This window comes from Vicugna pacos, chromosome 18, assembly GCF_048564905.1.
Source record: "Vicugna pacos chromosome 18, VicPac4, whole genome shotgun sequence".
NCBI lineage: Eukaryota > Metazoa > Chordata > Mammalia > Artiodactyla > Camelidae > Vicugna > Vicugna pacos.
The window spans coordinates 27,845,787-27,863,471 of record NC_133004.1 but is presented as its reverse complement, the minus strand read 5'-3'; the positions used below and the strand labels follow the sequence as shown (position 1 = coordinate 27,863,471).

The window sequence follows — 17,685 nt, the reverse complement described above, 5'->3', positions numbered from 1 at the left end:
TATGAATGTTGGCTGTCTCTGTTGTGAATTGTTTTGAATTTTCATGGATCATCAAAATAATCATTTTATGGAGTAATGATGATGATTTTGAGCTAATTACTTGGCTGCTTAGTTTATGAAAGCTATTTCTGTTGGTAGGGTAAAATAAAGGTTCTGCTGCAGATAGTGGTGGTGGTGGTGGTATGGACATAGTTTTCTGATTCCCTGATAACCTTTTGTTTCTGCAATACACTTAACTTATGCTAGTTTTCCTACTTTTTATACAACATCAAGTGCCCAAGGGATAATTCTACCTTCCGAGTTGTTCTTCTCAGAACTGTTGCCTTCTCAAGAAGAGAATTTTCCAAAAGTACTGAGATATCAAGTCACAGATGCAAGAAACTCAGAGAATTTAAGCAAAAAAAAAAACAAAAAACCTCCCAAACCACTGATATACATCATGAAAAGAATACAGACTGAGAATAAATGATTTAAAAACACACGATGTTAGAAAATAAAACCCCCAAATGGATCATGTAGCAGAAAGTAACAAAGAACATAAATTAATGTTAGAAAACAAACAGAATAGAAAGAATCAATAAATATGAAAGACGTTTTTGAAAAGGCTAATATAGTTAATAAACCTCTAGTAATACTGGTCAAGAAAAAAATACAAATGGAAAAAATTAGTAATATCATGAATGAAAATGGGGATATCACTATAGAACTTACAGGTGTTAAAAATACCATGTGATATTATGAGCAAATTTACTCCTATACATTTGAAAATTTAGGTGGAATGAATGATCTTACAAAAACTCTATTAAATCCTCTCTCCAAATTATTAATAGAATACCCAAATGATCTTATCTTTATTAAAGAAATATGATCAATAATTAAAATTCTTTCCAAAGAACATCTCATTGCACAGTTATTCCATTTATTATTTAATTTATTATTTATTTAATATTATAAATTCAGCCTATATAATTCACTATGTAATTTAATAGAATAAATATGTAATTTAGTAGAACAAAGAAGAAAAATCATTTGCATGTCTCAACAGAAGCAGTAAAAAGCATCAGATAAAATTGAAAAATTATTCATAATTGAAAAAACTCTTACCAAACGTGTGATAGAAAGAAACTTCCTTAATCCAGGGAACTGGGATCTTTTGAATCCCAATTCTGGCTAATAAAAGCTGAGTGACATAGGGGCACAATTTCAGTGGAAAACGTTCGCTGTGAAATTGGAACAAAACTGGATGTCTGTTATCACCACTTTGATCCAGTTTCAACTATATATCCTTGACAAAGCAGTCAGTCAAAAACAAGAAATAAATATATATGATTGGAAAAGAAATACACTATTAGCATCTGCTTTGAATATATACATTGAAAATAAAAAGCAATCTACACATAGGTTATTATTTTTTAAAGTATTTAATTTATTTGTTGTTGTATTATTTAATTATTTTATTTTTGTGGATGGGGGGTAGTCAAGTTCGTTTATTTTTAGAGGAGGTACTGGGAGTTGAACCCAGGACCTCGTGCATGCTAAGCATGTGCTCTACTACTTGAGCTATACCCTCCCCTCTCACATAGATTATTAAAGTGAATAAAATAACTTAGCAAGCTTAATTTTAAAAATAAACTCTTTTAACTGTATTTCTCTATATCAGCAACAAACAATAAAAATGACACCTCAAAAAGTGATACTATTTATAACAGCATCAGAAGATAAGCAGGAATAAAGCTAACAATATATTTGCATATCTCTAAACCAATAACTACTAAACAGAATTAAGTAAACATAAGGAAGACCTAAGTTAAAAATGGATGGTAGAACTAAATAAGTAAAGGAATGTACCAACTTTACAGATTGTAAAACTAAAAACAGTAAAAATGTTAAATCTTTTTAAATTGTTCTATAAAATTAAAGCAATCTCAGTAAAAATCCTACTAGGTTTGTTTTTTTGTGTAAAGACAAGCTAATTCTTAAATGTATATGGAATTGCAAAGTATCATCTTCCAATTTCAAAATTCACTACAAAGCTAAAGTAATCAAGATGGGTGTGGTACTGGCATAAAGATAAACATATATATCAATAAAATACAACTGAGAATCCAGAAATAAATCCATACTTCTAAGGTCAATTGATTTTAACAAAAATGCCAAGTCAATTAGGTGAGGGAAATTCATAGTGCTTTAAATTAAGAGTGATGGAACAACTGGATATTCAAAAGAATCAAGCTGGAACCCTATCATACCTTATGCAAAAATCAACTAAAAACTTAAATATAACAGCTAAAACTATAAACGTCTTAGGAGAAAACACTGGAGTAAGTCTCTGTGAGCTTTGATTAAGCAGTGATTTGATACCTAAAGTGTACAAGCAATCAAATAGATAAACTGGACTTCATTAAAATTAAAGACGATTGTGCATCAAAGGACACTATCAAGAAAGTATAAGCCCACAGAATGGGAGAAAATCTTTGCACACTGCATAACAGAGAAAGGTCTAGTATCCAGAAATTATAAAGGCAAACAGCCCAATGTAAAAATGGGCAAAGAATTTGAATAGACATTTCTACAAAGAAGACATACAAATGGACAACAAGCACATGAAAAGATGTTCAGTATCATTGATCATTAATAAATGAAAATTGAAACAACGATGAGATACAATTTCACACCTACTAGGAAGGCTAGAATAATAATTAAAAAGGAAAATGACAATTGTTAGAGAGGATCTGGAGAAGCTGGAAGCCTGCTGCATTACTGTACAAAAACAGTCCCAGGTTCTACAGACACTCAGTAATAGCATGGCTTTTCAAGTCACTAAATTTTACATTAAGTTTTCCTTTCCATTTTTTTCCACATTGTCCCACCCCTGAAAGTTTACTGTCCTATAGTTTAGAACTGTTTGAATACACAACTTCCCTTGGAGGTCACCGACTACTGTTCTAGGTAGGACTTGGCTTACTAAGTACTACTCCTTCCATTCTCACTCTCCTCACTCTTGACAAAATAAGATATTTTAAGAATTATCTAATAAATGATAGAGTGACACCCTTAGGGATTTCTGAGTTTAAGATGAATTTTTACCCTTTTCATTTATCCAGATCTGCAGTACTGTTCTTCTTTCTGCCTCTCTTCCCCCATCCTACTGCTCTTTATCATCCCATCACTACATCCCAACTTTTATCTATTTATTTAAAACAGTTGAGTTCCTCCATGTTTTAAATACTATATTAGACACTAAGGGGTGGAATTTTTTATCCATTCCTTCAAATAAGTTGTGGGCAGGTAAGTGTGTGTGATTATGAGGGGTGATGGTGGTGGGAGGTAACAGAAGTAAATACAATGCAATTATGATACAAATGCGTCCCCTGGAGGTTCTTTCCCGTAGGTGAACTGCATTATGCAGTGGAAGAACCTACACTTTGAATTCCAGTTCTGGTCCGTAAAAGTTGTCTGACATGAGGCATAGAGTCTGATTCCTCAAAATGAATATAAAAACAGATAACTTGAGATCATAAAGATTTAACATCATGAATGTAAAGTTACCAGGTGGTTGATTATTAGTAGCTCTGACTTCTGTATCTGATGACTAATTTAAAGTTACCTTGGATTTGCCTTTGAGGCATCATTATATTTACAAAGGCTTTTCCTCAGTCCTGTAAAACAATGTGTACTGAACATGTGTCCTGACTTTCTTGTTTGCAATAAGGGCAGACTCCCCACGTCTTTCATGGGCTGAGCCTGGGACTAATTTCCTAGAGACTTAGGAACCCTCAAGATACTTACTTGCTTTACTACAATTTAGGTGGGCAGGAGGTTTTTCTACGGAGCACCATTTCTTCATCTGGTAGAAAGTAAAATAACCAGCAATGCACTTCCCAAGGTTGTAGTTGGGAAATAGCAGTAATACATTAAATATGAAGTTTCTGGTGGCGTTTGACATGCCATGTTGAACTTCTGAAAAAAAAAAAGATTAAATTAGGTTTCATTATAGGAAATAAAGTATCCCCAGGACAACGAATTCCCCCAATGATGATCAAACCAAGCTCAGGAGATTAAAAACCAGATGATTATATTTGAAAAACACTAATTACTTTCCAGTAAGTTTGTTCCAGCTGATATCTGGTGACACAGTTTGTGTTGATGACTGCAGAGTTCTGAAAAGTATTTCTGGTGAAGTGGGAGTCCACATAATATGTCTTTTTGGTAACTGATATGAACAGGAAACTACTATTGTCTGTTTTTCACATTTCTAATCCTAATTGGTCAATTAAAGGAGTAAAGCAGAGGTGTGAGAGATAGCCTAGAACTCAACATTACCAAACAGGTAGGGAAACTACAACATATTTGAGAGTGGAAAAATCTTCAAAGAAACCAGCTGAGATAATGAATGTCTCTCCTCCAAAGAATGAATTTAATATCAATAATAATTTGAGACTAAATTCCTAGAGATATGAATGTGCTTAATTTATGAACTGCCATATTGAATTTTGATAATCACTTCAGGTTTTTGGGAAAAAGATAAAAGGCTAGTTAGAGAGAAGGTTCTTGAGCAAAGACAGATGGCCCAGCATCGAAAGCTCAAGTGTCAAAGACATGGCAGTTCTGTCCTATGTAGATCTTGACAAAGAAATAATTGATCCAGATTAAAGAATTCTGGTTGTTGGTCACTCGAACAGATGCCCAAAGTGGCACTAATTATGCCCAGACTAGCGCTTTCTAGTCGAACTTCTCATGATTATGGAAAAGCTCTGTAGCTGTGCTAATACACACATGTGGCTATGGAGCATCTAAAATGTGGCTAATGTGGCTACGGAACTGAATTTTAAATTGTATTTAATTTCAATAAATTTAAATTTAAGCTTAAATTGCCAATGGGGCTGGTGTCTACCATATTACATAGTATATAGAAACAGTCTAATATCTTTTGACCTATACCTGTAGCTGTCATAAATATCTTCTCACTTCCAAAGAGTAGAGAAAGATCTTTCTAGGTGAGGAAGAGAACAGAGTATCTTACCTGTAAAAGGGATGAATGCCTCTTTAGGGATGGGGAAAGGTAAAAACTGACAAAAAGGTGTTATTGAAAATAATTATCATCCACTTCAGCATGGGTGCTGTACGTTCAGAACGGAGTATCAGTCAACTAAATTGTAAACTACTGTTAATGACTGGTGTGGCCACCTTGATGTATACTGATGTAATATAAATTCTTTTTACAGAACTCTAGGGAAAGCTATGTTTTACATGTGCTCTTTTGGCTTGCCCCGGCATCTGTTATTCATATGCTGGTAATAGTGCCTCAGATTTTATAGCATTTATGAATAATGGTAGTTTCTTTCTAGTCTGCTTATATTTTATTTATTTTTCTACATAATAGAATTGACAATAACAGTCACACTCATCTAGTTCCTCATTTTTAAAGGGAACTCTTCACTAAGCCATTATTGAATGTTGTATTTGCGATAGAGTTTTGCGTATGCATTTGCCCTTTATAAAGTCAGTTACATTTCCCCCAGTCTTAGTTACTAAGAAATTTTATTATGTATCATTGATTTTTCTGCTATTGAGATGATTGTTTCCCCCACTAGTTCACTAAGATAGGAATTATATTTATAGATTTTCTAATATGAAAGCAACCTTCTTAGATTCAGTTTACCAATCTTTTGTTGAGAACTTTTGAACTCATGTTTATGAATTAAATTAGTTCATGATAATCTTGTCAGATTATGGCAATTAGGCTTTTGCTAATCTCATAGAAGGGGTTGAAAGTACTAGCATGTTCTTTTCTGTGCTACCTGGAAGAATATATAGAACTCACCAACAGTGTTATTTATGCTTTGTTTTCTTTGTGAAAATAATTTAATTTTTAATTACTTGAATGCCTGTAATACAATTCAAATTTTCTAAGACCTCTTAAGTCAGATTTAGTAATTGCACTTTTTCTAGAAATGGAAAATTTTACTTGAAGTTTTTACATTTGTTATCCTAACTTTATCATATCCTCTTATTTTTCATTGGTGTAACATTACATATAATACATGTACATATATATATATACACATGTATATGTAATAACTAGATATATAAAACATTTGTATACCTAACATTTATTTATTTTATCTTCATCATCTCACCATTTTGCTAATTTTATCCCCCCAACTAGTTGATTAAGGGCTCTGAGGGTATACTCTTGTATATTTACTTTCCATTTGGTTAAGTTTTGCTCTTATTTGTTCTTTACTTATACTTTTTGTGTTTATTATGATATTATTTTTCTAACTATTTTAAGTTGGATGGTTTGTTAGTTAGGTTTTAGCCTTTTCACTGTTAATAGTTAAAGCTATAAAATCTCTCTTTTTCAAGGGTCCCTGCGATTCCTAGCCCTAGACACAAGGGGTGGGCCAGAGCTGGCTGCCCGGGCCAGGCAGAGGGATGGGACTGACTGTGCAGAGGCAGCCTCAGGGGGCTGGAGTGTGTTGTACACCGTGGCTGGGAGTGTATACAGAACAGAATAGCCTCTGTCACCCATTAAAAAAAAAAAGCAACACTGCTGGTGCAAGTTGGAGGGAGGGGACAACGCAGCTGGGCCATAGTCTCTGTCTGCAGGCCCATGGCACCATCACTGGTGCATTCTCTGGAGAAGAGAGGCAGGGCTCAGCTATAGCCACCATATTTGCTGGTGCGCGGCTCCAAGGTGGAGGTGAGGTTGAAACATGAATCCGTACCCAGGGGCTATGCAACTTCATAGGTAGGACTGAGATTTGTTTATACCCCAGGCAGAGGGGACCGTTTTGCTCCTCGGGTATACCTCTAAGACAAACAGGCAAGGAATTCTGGCACACAGTGGAGGCATATTATATATGTATACTGTACATATGCAGTACATGCATATATATGCTCTATTATTTATTATATATTTCTATGATATAGATTCCATTTTTTGCGCAAATACCTGGGATTCTGTTACTATTTAAATATTTTAAACAGACCTATTTTAGATTCTGTTCTAAAACCTCTCAAAGCTTAAAATTTGCAGGTCTGATTCTGAGTCTACAGTTTGTGGTTTTTTGCTACCCGGAGCTCTTAAGATCTGTTTCTTTGTTCTTTTAACTTGATCTCAGGTTATCTGGAAAACTTAACTGTGGGACTACTTTGAAGTCTTGGAATTGTGTATACCTTTGCCACTCACCTGGAGACACAACCAATGAGGTTATTTAAAATAAATGATCAGATTATGTTTTTTGGCTTACATGGGCACTATAATTTCAGGATACAAGCTTACATGAGTATTTGCAAGTAGTTACAAGTCCAAAGGAAACTACTGTTCCTTAGTCTAGTGCCAAATCCAAACTCTGCAGAGTTCCTTTCTGTGCCCGATTGTGGCATTAGTTAAATTTTGTTCACCCTTGTAATGAGCACATAGCCATTTGAACTTCCAATTTTAGACAGGAATCTAACTAAGCCATTGTTGTACTTCTATACTTTTCATTCTAATCTCTGTTTCTTACAACTTATGGAAATAGAAAATGAAGGTCATCAGATCCTGTCAAAAACCTCAGGTCAAAACTAACTTTAATGCTGTTTACCTTCAAGGACACTTGCTTTCACTTTATTCTTGAACTCTACCAACTCTATACTTTCTTCTCAGTTCATTATTTTTGGCTGAGTATCATTCACAGAGTTTGTTCTGCTGCTGAAAAGTGGAAGTATCCTCTGACCTTCTGGTTGAAAATCTACTAGGTTTCTTTTGTTACTGTTGTTTGTACCCTTCACGACCCTTTGCAATACATTTCTCCCCAAAAATGTCTCTTAAATTTTATAAAACAGTAATTTCTTCTTTTTGTTATCCTCACATAACTATTCCTCTTCTCTATAGTCCCTTAAATAATTTCATTCTAGGTCCTAACCTAGAGGGCTCACAAACTCAGATGCTTTCAGGTGAGTCTTCTCCATGTAACAGAATATTTCTCTTTGGAAAGGTGTGCAAAAATATACAGATACTTGCTTTCTGTAATTTGGGAATTCCTTTGTGAGAATGAGTGCTAAGGCTTATCTCTTGTAAGTTTTTTTGTCTGCTATGCATGCCTTGCTGATGTGAGATACTCATTCCTGAAGGAGTTTGCAGGCAGTTTGTGTATGACAGGTGAAGGGCTAAGGGAAGGCGGCAGGAAGCCCGTGCTTATGGGGCTCTGCAATCACAGGGAGGCCTGGAGTGGTGAAGAGTGTAAGCCAGTTCATGTTCATGCTGTAGAGTGATTCAACAAAGGTCTCTTTTAAGAGTCGTCTCTCTTTTAAGAACTCTGTTTATAATAATGGTCAGTTTAGTTACTATCTCCCCAATTCTCAAAATCAAACAAGAAAAATGTGGAGATACAAATTTAAGAATACTGCAGAAACTGGCCCAGAAGGAAGGAAAACTGGCTTAGTTATAATTATGTCAGGTACATACAGAGTTTTTCTTCTTTCTGGAAAATCTTGTTAGGGTGCTCAGGATTCATTAATTCATTAATCAAATACTGATTAATGTGGATGTTATTCAGCACCACACCATAAAACCTTCTCTCAACAAGACTGCTGGCTTCTCCTAAGAACTCAAGATTCTCCTCTACTCTCCCTTCTTTTCCCCACACTACAAAATGCCACAGTATCAAAGGATAACACTCTTAAACACAATCATGATCTAATATATTTGAGATATAATTTATTCTAACTTTCTGGGGTCTGCCCTTCTCAGAAGAAAGTTGCTTTTTGTGTTCTCTCTCTCTCTTTCTCTCTGACAAAGGAGTCAATGAATCTCAGGGGAAAATGCTCCTATATTTTCAAAATCCAGTGCAAAACAGATTCTTCAAGTTATATGTTGGAGCTACAGGATGTGGGGTTACAGAGGAGGAATCCTGTCAAAGAACCTGTAGGTCACGTTGAGTCCCATCACCTCAAAATGAGGATTCCCAGCTCTAACACAATGCCTAGAGCATCACAGGCACTCAAAATAATTTTATTGACTTCCATCAAGTTTAGGATATTCTCAAAATCTAGAATTTAACTTTATTCTAATATCCGTAGTCCAGGCCCTGCTTATTTACTTACTGCTGCCTTCCAGGGAAAGAGAAATTTTGTGAAGTCCTTACCCTTACCGAATTGAAATGTGGCATCTATGAGGAGAGTGAAAATGCCTGAGAGGTAGTGGAACAGCACAAGTTTGATGTAGGCAGAAGTACTTCTAGTAAACAGGTAGCTCAGCAGGTACACAAGGGGAATGGCAGACCAGCCATACAGCGTGAAGATCAGCATAGTGTCGAGAAAATGGTAATTAGTGACATATATATCCAACTGGCAGTATTTGAACACTCCCTGAAACACAGAGGGTACAGAGATAAAGTCGCGGTGAAGGGTAAGTGCAAAAATAATTCAACCTAGAACATTTACAGAAGGAGTCCTATCTTTATTTAGTACAGATATGTTCATTAATTAAAATCAATTTGCCTCTTAAAAAAAGGCTTAGCCTATTAGCATGAAGTAAAATACTTACACATCTTCTTCATTAGAGGACAGTCCAGTGGGGAGAACCACTGGAATTCCTCCCTTTTCAACTTGGGACAGTTTAAAAAAAATCCATAAACAAAGTCATTATACTTTCCCTCAATAATCCTAACTCTCAGTTTTCCCAGAAAGTAGATTATTTCTCCAAAGAGAGATTATTTCTATAGAGATGTTCCCTCTGACTACATATCGTACCTATCACTGCTGTCTACCTTCACACTGGGTCTGCTGGTTACATTCTACTCCTCCAGCTCCATTACATTCACCTAAGCAACTCTGGGACTTCTTTCTTAAATTTTTCTAATAGAAATTGAAAACCACACAGTGAAGCACAGAATTAGAGGGACCTAAATTGAACAGACGGTGGTGGTGGAGAGGAAACTATAGTTGTTAAAGGAAATAAATATCTGGATATCTACGTCTCATTAGTTAGTAACTGCAGTTTCTCTACAAATATTAGGGTTGTCCCTTTGTGCAATTAGCAGGACAACCAAGAAGTAAATAGTAAGGTAAGCTAAGAGGGGTCATATTACGGTTAATAACTGGTGTTCTTGGTGGTGGTAGCAATAGCAATGGAGAGGATTAGTAGATTGTAATTCAGTCTATAGCTAAGGTTGTTTTGTTTTTGAATGAGTATACTGTAAACCTAAAGAATAAAACAATGATGTAGTCAATAAAAGTTGGAATAGTCTAGAAATCTCTGTGTTTGATGGCTTATAATCCTTCAGTATCACAAATCATAATCTATTTCAAAGAAAAGTTGAATTCCTAGTTGGAAAATAAGCAGAACACTCTGTTTTTGAACAAGAATGCCATGCATTATGAATATATAGATTTTACCCAAATTAATCTATAAATGAACATGCAAAAAAGGTTTTCAAGTAAGAAGTTTAACCTCTTTAATGTGAACTGTAACACATACCTAGAAGACTGCATGAATATAAATGAATGATCACAAAACAATCCACGAGCAACTACCACAACACCAGTACTTATATCAAAGAAACATATCATGAACTCCTCCAAATACTGTAAAAGTAACCATTTTTCTAACTTTTATCATAAACACTTCTTGTCATTATATTTCTTTACAGTATTATCACATTGGCATGCATCTCTAAATAATAAAGTACAGTATTATCTGCACTATGAATTTTTTATGAATGTAATTATACAATATATAACCTTTTGTATCTGGCTTCTTTCACTCAGCATTATATTTGTGAGATCCTCCCACGTTGTTGAATATAGCCCTAGTTAATTCTTTTTTATTAATTATAGTTGATTTACAGTTATTAGTTTCAGGTGTACAAAATAGTAATTTAATATTTTTATAAACTATATTTTATATAAAGGTGTTATAAAATGTTGGCTGTATTCCCTGTGCTCTACAATATATTCCTGTATCTTATTTAGTTTATACATAGTAGTTTGTACCTCTTAATCCCCAATCTCTATCTTGCCCCTTCCCCATCCTTCCCCCAACTGGTAAATATTACTTTGTTCTCTGTATCTTTAAGTCTGTTTCTGTTTTGTTACATTCATTTGTTGTTGTTGTTGACTTAATTCATTAAGCATAATGCTCTCCAGGTTCATCCATATTGTAGCAAATGGCAAAATTTCATTATTTGTATGACTAATATTCCATTACACATATTTTAAATATATATATTGATATATATGCCATAATATATATTATTGCAAATGAACTATACCGATACAAAAAGTTAAAAATAGAATTATCATTTAATCCAGCAATTCCACTCCTGGGTATATACCTGAAGAAAACAAAAACAATAATTTGAAGAGATATATACCCCCCAAAGTTTATAGCAGCATAATTTACAATAGCCAGCATATGGAAGGAACCTAAGTGTCCAGCAACAGATGACTGCATAAAGAAGATGTGGAATAGATTGACAGGTAAAGAGAGAGAGACAGATCTGACAAGTGGTAGTTCTATTGTTATTATTATTATTTTTTTTGAGGAGCCTTCATACTGTTTTTCATAGTGAATGCACTAATTTACGTTCCCACCAACAGGGGCACCATTCCTGTCCGATGCCTTCCCCCCTCCCCCATCCTACCCAGTTACATGGAGATCTTCCTTGAAGCTTTGGTTAGGAACTTTAACAGGAGGAGGACTGGAAGATAAGATTTAGATTAAGTTATAAACAAACCACACACTGAATCCCAGGATAATGTCTGGGTAATAGCAGATGTTCAATAACATTTTTAAAATAAATTGAGAGAGACTCAAAGAAAAAGCTGACAATAGTATAACTAGAAGGTCTGGTAGAGAACAAAACTGGACAAGACAAGGTAGTATGTATACTTCCATGTAGGTATGTAATAAGAGTGTAAGTACCTCTTATTACAGGTAGGAACATTCCCACTTTCAGAGAGGCTTTTGGGGTCACCATAAAATGATGAGAAAACAAATGGGGAACTAGTCCATGAGAGGTCTTTGTGCTTTTGCAAAGAAGTTATTTTTGCCTAATGAAGGAATATGAGAAAGTGTCTACAATGAGACTTCGGCACTGTGTTTTTTTAGATAATGAGAAAAGATAGTTTATCAGCAGTTAGGTTTATAATATAATCAGATAATAGGAATTTTCCACGGGGTACAGAAAGAAAACGAGTCCTCAAGAAACTTTATCTAATACTCACTAGTATTAGGCAGCAGGTAATGAAGAAGATGATGAAATCCCACAGCAGAGCAGAAACCCAGTACACAAGGACAGAGACCCCACTCACAAACTGGATGTGCTTTGCCTTGGAGACCCTCTCACTCACTGTCTGGAGACAAAAGCTACTGATCAAAAGAGCCATGCCAAGATGTACATGTAAGGCCACTGAATCTCCACTTGTTATCCTACAGAAGAAGGAAAAAAGGTAGATATATCAGACAATCAACATAGCAGAAAATACGTTTCTATAAATAGCTTTTATTTAATCATGTAAGTGTAATCATATATGGTGAGAAAATGCATGTAAAGTGTAAAGTTCAAATTTAATTGAAGAATAACATACTTTCCACTGGGTTCATTTTCAGTAGGGTGTGGCTGAGGTTTATTGGAGATTGTTAAGGAAGAATTAGAGCCAGAAACTGACTTGAAAAGAACGTTGTCTAACATTGCCAGGGTCAGAGACGGTGAATGATATGCTTGATTGTTGAACAGAGCAGTAAATATTATTTGATTTGCCTTCACCTCAATGGAAAATGCAACAATGCATAAGTGAATACAATCTTCATTTTCCATCAAGTATTTCAGTAGGTCACCTAGGATGAGGAAGCAATATTGATCTGTTTATCCACAATACAGATCATCTACAATATATATTGAAGAAGTACAAATAATTTTACTTGGTTCTTATCCTTTTCAATATTCTCATAATCATTATTTAAACATTTGCCATTCTCCCTAAGCATTCTATTCCATCATTAAATGCCCAAGCTCTCTCATTTCATAGCCTATAACCTAAACTCCTACTTCACTGATAATGTTATATATTCTCTCAACTTATTTATCTATCATGAACTGATCTATAAGTACTTAATCTTACAGATTTTATTTTATTTTATTTCTTATCTTACAGCAGACAAAACCTTCCTCTGAGAAAATAGAAAAGCTGGATTAAAAAAAAATAAGAAATCACCTACTTGAAGGTATGAAGATATCTAGGAAAGTAATCAACATGTGGGGACTAAGACCCTGGAAAGAATGAAAATATATTGAAGCCAGCTAAACAATCTATACCTCTTTTTCTTTTGAGGCTTTTTAGATTTGTAAGTGGTGGAGGTGACTTGGTAATTTCTCAGGCTTTTAGTAAGTTTCATGAAAGGATATACCCTAGGAATAAGAGTGAGTAAGATTCAGACCAGTTCTTACAAAAATGTCAACCCAACCTCAAATCACTTAAATCCTTGAGTGGATTTCGATATTTTCTTAATCTCACCACCTGCCAGAAGTTAAATAAAAACTCCTCTGGAGAAGATAACCTTACGCAGAATCTTTACAATTTTTATACACAATCTCTAACGTTCAACTTAAAAATTGCTAGGTATACCAAAGACAGAAGCAAGAAAAGCACAGGTAATAGAAACAGATGCATAAGTAAAGTTGGTATGAGAGAAAGAGAACTTACCGGAGAACCGGATTCCATATAAAGAATCAAAAGCTGATATTAGAGTTGAAAAAACTGATTATAATTAAGAAACCAATATATAACATAGAGCAGGCTGGACACAAATGAAGAGTAGAATGTGAACAGGAAGACAGATTGATTAGAAAATAACCCAGCTAAATGGACAGTGAGAAAGAGGGTGGGAAACAAGAAAGAAGACGTGAATTATCAATATTTTGGAATGATCAAGGAAAATCACTACAGATCCTGCAGTCATTAGAAGGATAATAAATGGACACTATGAATAACTTTATATATATAAATATGACAACTTAGATGAAGTGAACCACATCTTCAAAACACAAAAGGAGTATACTGTAATTTGAAAATAACAATTTCATGAGTCAGGACACTTCCTTTATCCTCTCTCTTTACTGTGTGGCCATGGTTTAAAAATGCTCATCTATTATTCTTGTAGGGGAGGAGGAATAGAGACAATTAATTATAGTCAGCTAATCTATTATTGTAAGTTGTAGAATCAGGATTATGTTTATAAAGAAAAAGCAGCATTTCTCAGTGTATTATCATGCTTCACAGTAAAGCCTCAAGGAGAGAAAAAAATACCACACAGGCTTTGCAATCCTACAGGCTGCTTGCTGACCCAAAGGAACAGGATCCATCAGGTGGCAGTTAAAAAAAGTATCTGGGAGGAAATTATTACATGAAAGAGAAGACACTTTATGTTCAGAGCGGTAATGCAGAGCAGTGAGTGGTTAAGTGTGTACATGTCAGGCAGAACTAGATGTCTGATTTGGGGCAAACTACCAGACTTTCTTAAATTTCTGTGCTTCTCATCTAATTGATGGTAATAAAAACATCTACTAAATAAGGGTGATTACTCTGATTAACTGACAGGCAGGTAAAGTGTTTTAACAGGGTTTTTGCCAAAACAAGTGCTTGGTAAATGTAAATCATTACTACTACTATCTTAAAAATAAATATATTCTGAGGAGCTAGCCCATTAAGTCTCCAGTATCCCTGTTTTTGATGTGATAGGTTTAGGAGACTGAGGAATAGTTTTCGGGACTTGGGACCACCATTCCATGCTGTAAGGTCTGGATTCATGTGATACATTGCATTCTGGCCAGACTTTAAAAAACAACTCATGCTTAACTTCACAGTAACATGTGTTTCGGCACACTTTTTTTTTTTTACTTGAAGGAACAACAAATGCCTTGTAGACAACTCATAGCCAAAGTGCTTCTATTAAAATTAACCTTTTGAGACTAACTATGCCTTAAAGAGGGCATTTCTGGACTCTAATATAGCTTAATCTGTGAAATTGTTGATTAACAGGTGGCCAAATATACAGTTAAGATCTTTCTTTGCAAGTCACACAATGAGATCTTCATCTAAGAGCAGTCTCTTTTTATTAATGAGCCTTACCTTGTACTTCCCTGAGTGTTTGTTTTTCAGACTCTAGCATACTCTTAAGATGTTGCAAGAAAATCAGAGTCAAATTGGAATTCCCAGAAATAGATATAGGCACAATAGTTTGACCATATTGGCCCAAGTCCATTTGTCTGGCCTTCTCGTCATTATTACGTGAAAAAATATCAACCTCTGAGAGAAGAAAGATAAGGGAACCTAGAAGTGCCAGTATCTGTAGCAAAATTAGATTCCAGTTGCGCCAACTGAACATCACTCTCTTCATGAACATGGCACGGAACTGCTGGTGGTAGAGGGGATACTAAAGAAAGAAGAGAGAAACATAACATTACAGTATTCATAGACCTAAAAAAGTCATTCATGTTGAAATTCATTAAGATGAACACTTTGGAATTTTATGGTACAAGCTACATAAAGTTTATACAGATAATACTTGGAATAGAATCTAAGCGTAACACATGATAGTATTATCAGTCTTTTGCTTGTATAAGGCAGAGGTCAACAAACTGGACTGTTTTTTTAAACAAAGTTTTATTAGAACACAGCTATACCCATGCATTTCTGTATTGTCTATGGTTGCTTTTGTGCTACAATGACAGGGTTGAGTGATTATGCAACCATATGGCCCACGAAGCCTTACATATTTATTATCCTTTTATATATCATTTGCTGACCTTTGCTATAAGGTATTAAATAAAATGTTTAAGATCTGACTTTTGATATAAATACTTAAAAATCTCAACAAGACGATTTTCCTTAGGCTCCCGACTGCCAAGAAAACCAGGGTGCTTTATAGGAGGAATAGACAATTAAGAGAATGAAATAAATGATAGGCTTCTTGGGGAGACTTCCTATGCTTAGGATCATACTGATAAGGAATGATTTTTCATGCAATGTCAGTTCCCATCACAAAAACTTAAAATATTGTGCATGCTTAATTATTAAAACAGATGCTCACTCCAGATTCAATGAACTAACAAATCTCTGGATTATAAATGCGAAAAAAAATTAAAACAGAATGAAACTGAGGAATAGCAATGGTGAGAATGACAGCTGAGATCTTTATGTAGAACGTATCACTTCTGCGTTAGGAAGTTAACGAGGTTGTGGTACAGACTGCTTGAGTCTGGTTGGGTCTGCAATGGCTGAAAACTCCACACTCCTGTCGTTCAAGTGTCAAAACAAAATGTGCCTCTTGCACCCCAAGCACAGATACATTAGGTGTCTTAGCAAAGGTGCTTACCCCCGTGTTAAACGTAACAGCAGGGCTTTCATTCATCGTGGAGGAATCTGCTGTCTCATTTCTGGACATATTCCTATTCTGGTTCTTGACTGAGACTTGATTCATTGGGGAGGGAGGATGAGGTTGGGTAGCTTGAATATCTGTCTCTGAATCTTCCATATTACTGACCCTACATCCAAAAAAAAAAAAAAAGCAAAGCATTTCATTTCAACTCTGTCTCAACGTATCTTGTTTGGAGAATGTGAGTCACAACACCCAACTCAGAAGACTCCTTGGTTTGCTTACTGACTGGTAGGAGTATTACATGGAGGCATCCTGGTAACTATCGTAGAGCAGTGCTTCCCAAACACCAGTCACAAGACTGCTGCTAGACCATAGTAAAGTTAGGAAAATGAGGGCAATGTAATGAGTGTTTCATTAAGCTGAACTCATTCAGTTTAAACATTAGCAACTAATGGGCAAGTTAAATAATCATTCTTTTAAAAACCAATAATGATAATATTTTTTCACTGTTCTTATTGTTTAAAAAAAAAAACACCTGTCAGTTTCATCCCCTCATTCCTCTTAATTTTCTAACATAAATCTGAAAGTGTGGTGGATTTACAAAGGTGACCAAGATGTGGTACTTTTCCCACAAGGTTTTCATTTTATCTGTGCCTTGCTGCTCACCGAAGGAAGACTTCTTCCATGCTAGTGATAGAGGCATCGAAGCTAGCTATGCCCAGCTCTTTCTGTCTCTTTTCCAAATCAGTAAACAGAACTCCAAACCTAGAATAAGATAAGAATAAGAAGAAAAGAAGAAGGAGAAGAAGAAGAGGAGAAGGTGTAATTGTTGCCAAGGAAAGTCAGGGGTGCTTCAGGAGACCTACTTTGAGGTAAATAAAACGTGGTACAAGTCTATAATTGAATTACCCTTTACTATGTTATTTTGCTTAAACCTTGTATCAGGAACATATTAACACATTTTCTCCTTTTTACTTGCAGGAGTTTCACAAAATGATTTGTTAATCATTTAATTTGCTTCTTTCAACTTCTGTTGCTGTCCAGTGGTTTTCGTGCATACTTACATCCTCTAATTAGCTTTAAGCATATGAATATTCCCTGATAAGCACACTATTCTGATACCTCTTTTACATGTCCATTACTTTGGAATATTGCACATGATTCCACTGCCATATTCTAAACCTAAGTTTCATTCTAATAAGTCTCAGCATTGTTTTACAAGTTACAATACTGATTTAAAATTTCAGAATTACTTTTCTTGTGAGATACATTCAATGAATAAGAATAGAGGTATATGCAATTAAAATTTATTTCTT

General features: G+C 35.0%; 1 protein-coding gene across 13 annotated transcripts in view; it reads right to left on the bottom strand.

The window, feature by feature from the left end:
* The window catches only part of LOC102543159 (phospholipid-transporting ATPase ABCA3-like), an 84,109-nt gene that overhangs the window by 25,570 nt on the left and 40,854 nt on the right, over positions 1 to 17,685 (bottom strand). For 12 of the 13 annotated variants that reach the window (XR_012061162.1, XR_012061161.1, XM_072942759.1 and 9 more), the window contains 7 exons: positions 17,036 to 17,134; positions 16,367 to 16,535; positions 15,121 to 15,424; positions 12,580 to 12,829; positions 12,217 to 12,421; positions 9,135 to 9,357; positions 3,790 to 3,960 (listed from right to left, as the gene is read on the bottom strand). Coding sequence is in view for 11 of the 13 variants with exons in the window: in XM_072942759.1 (XP_072798860.1) it covers positions 3,790 to 3,960; positions 9,135 to 9,357; positions 12,217 to 12,421; positions 12,580 to 12,829; positions 15,121 to 15,424; positions 16,367 to 16,535; positions 17,036 to 17,134 (1,421 nt within the window). In the remaining 2 variants the exon portion in view is untranslated. The remainder of the gene's footprint in view (positions 1 to 3,789; positions 3,961 to 9,134; positions 9,358 to 12,216; positions 12,422 to 12,579; positions 12,830 to 15,120; positions 15,425 to 16,366; positions 16,536 to 17,035; positions 17,135 to 17,685) is intronic. The other variant, XM_072942760.1, reaches the window with a different exon arrangement.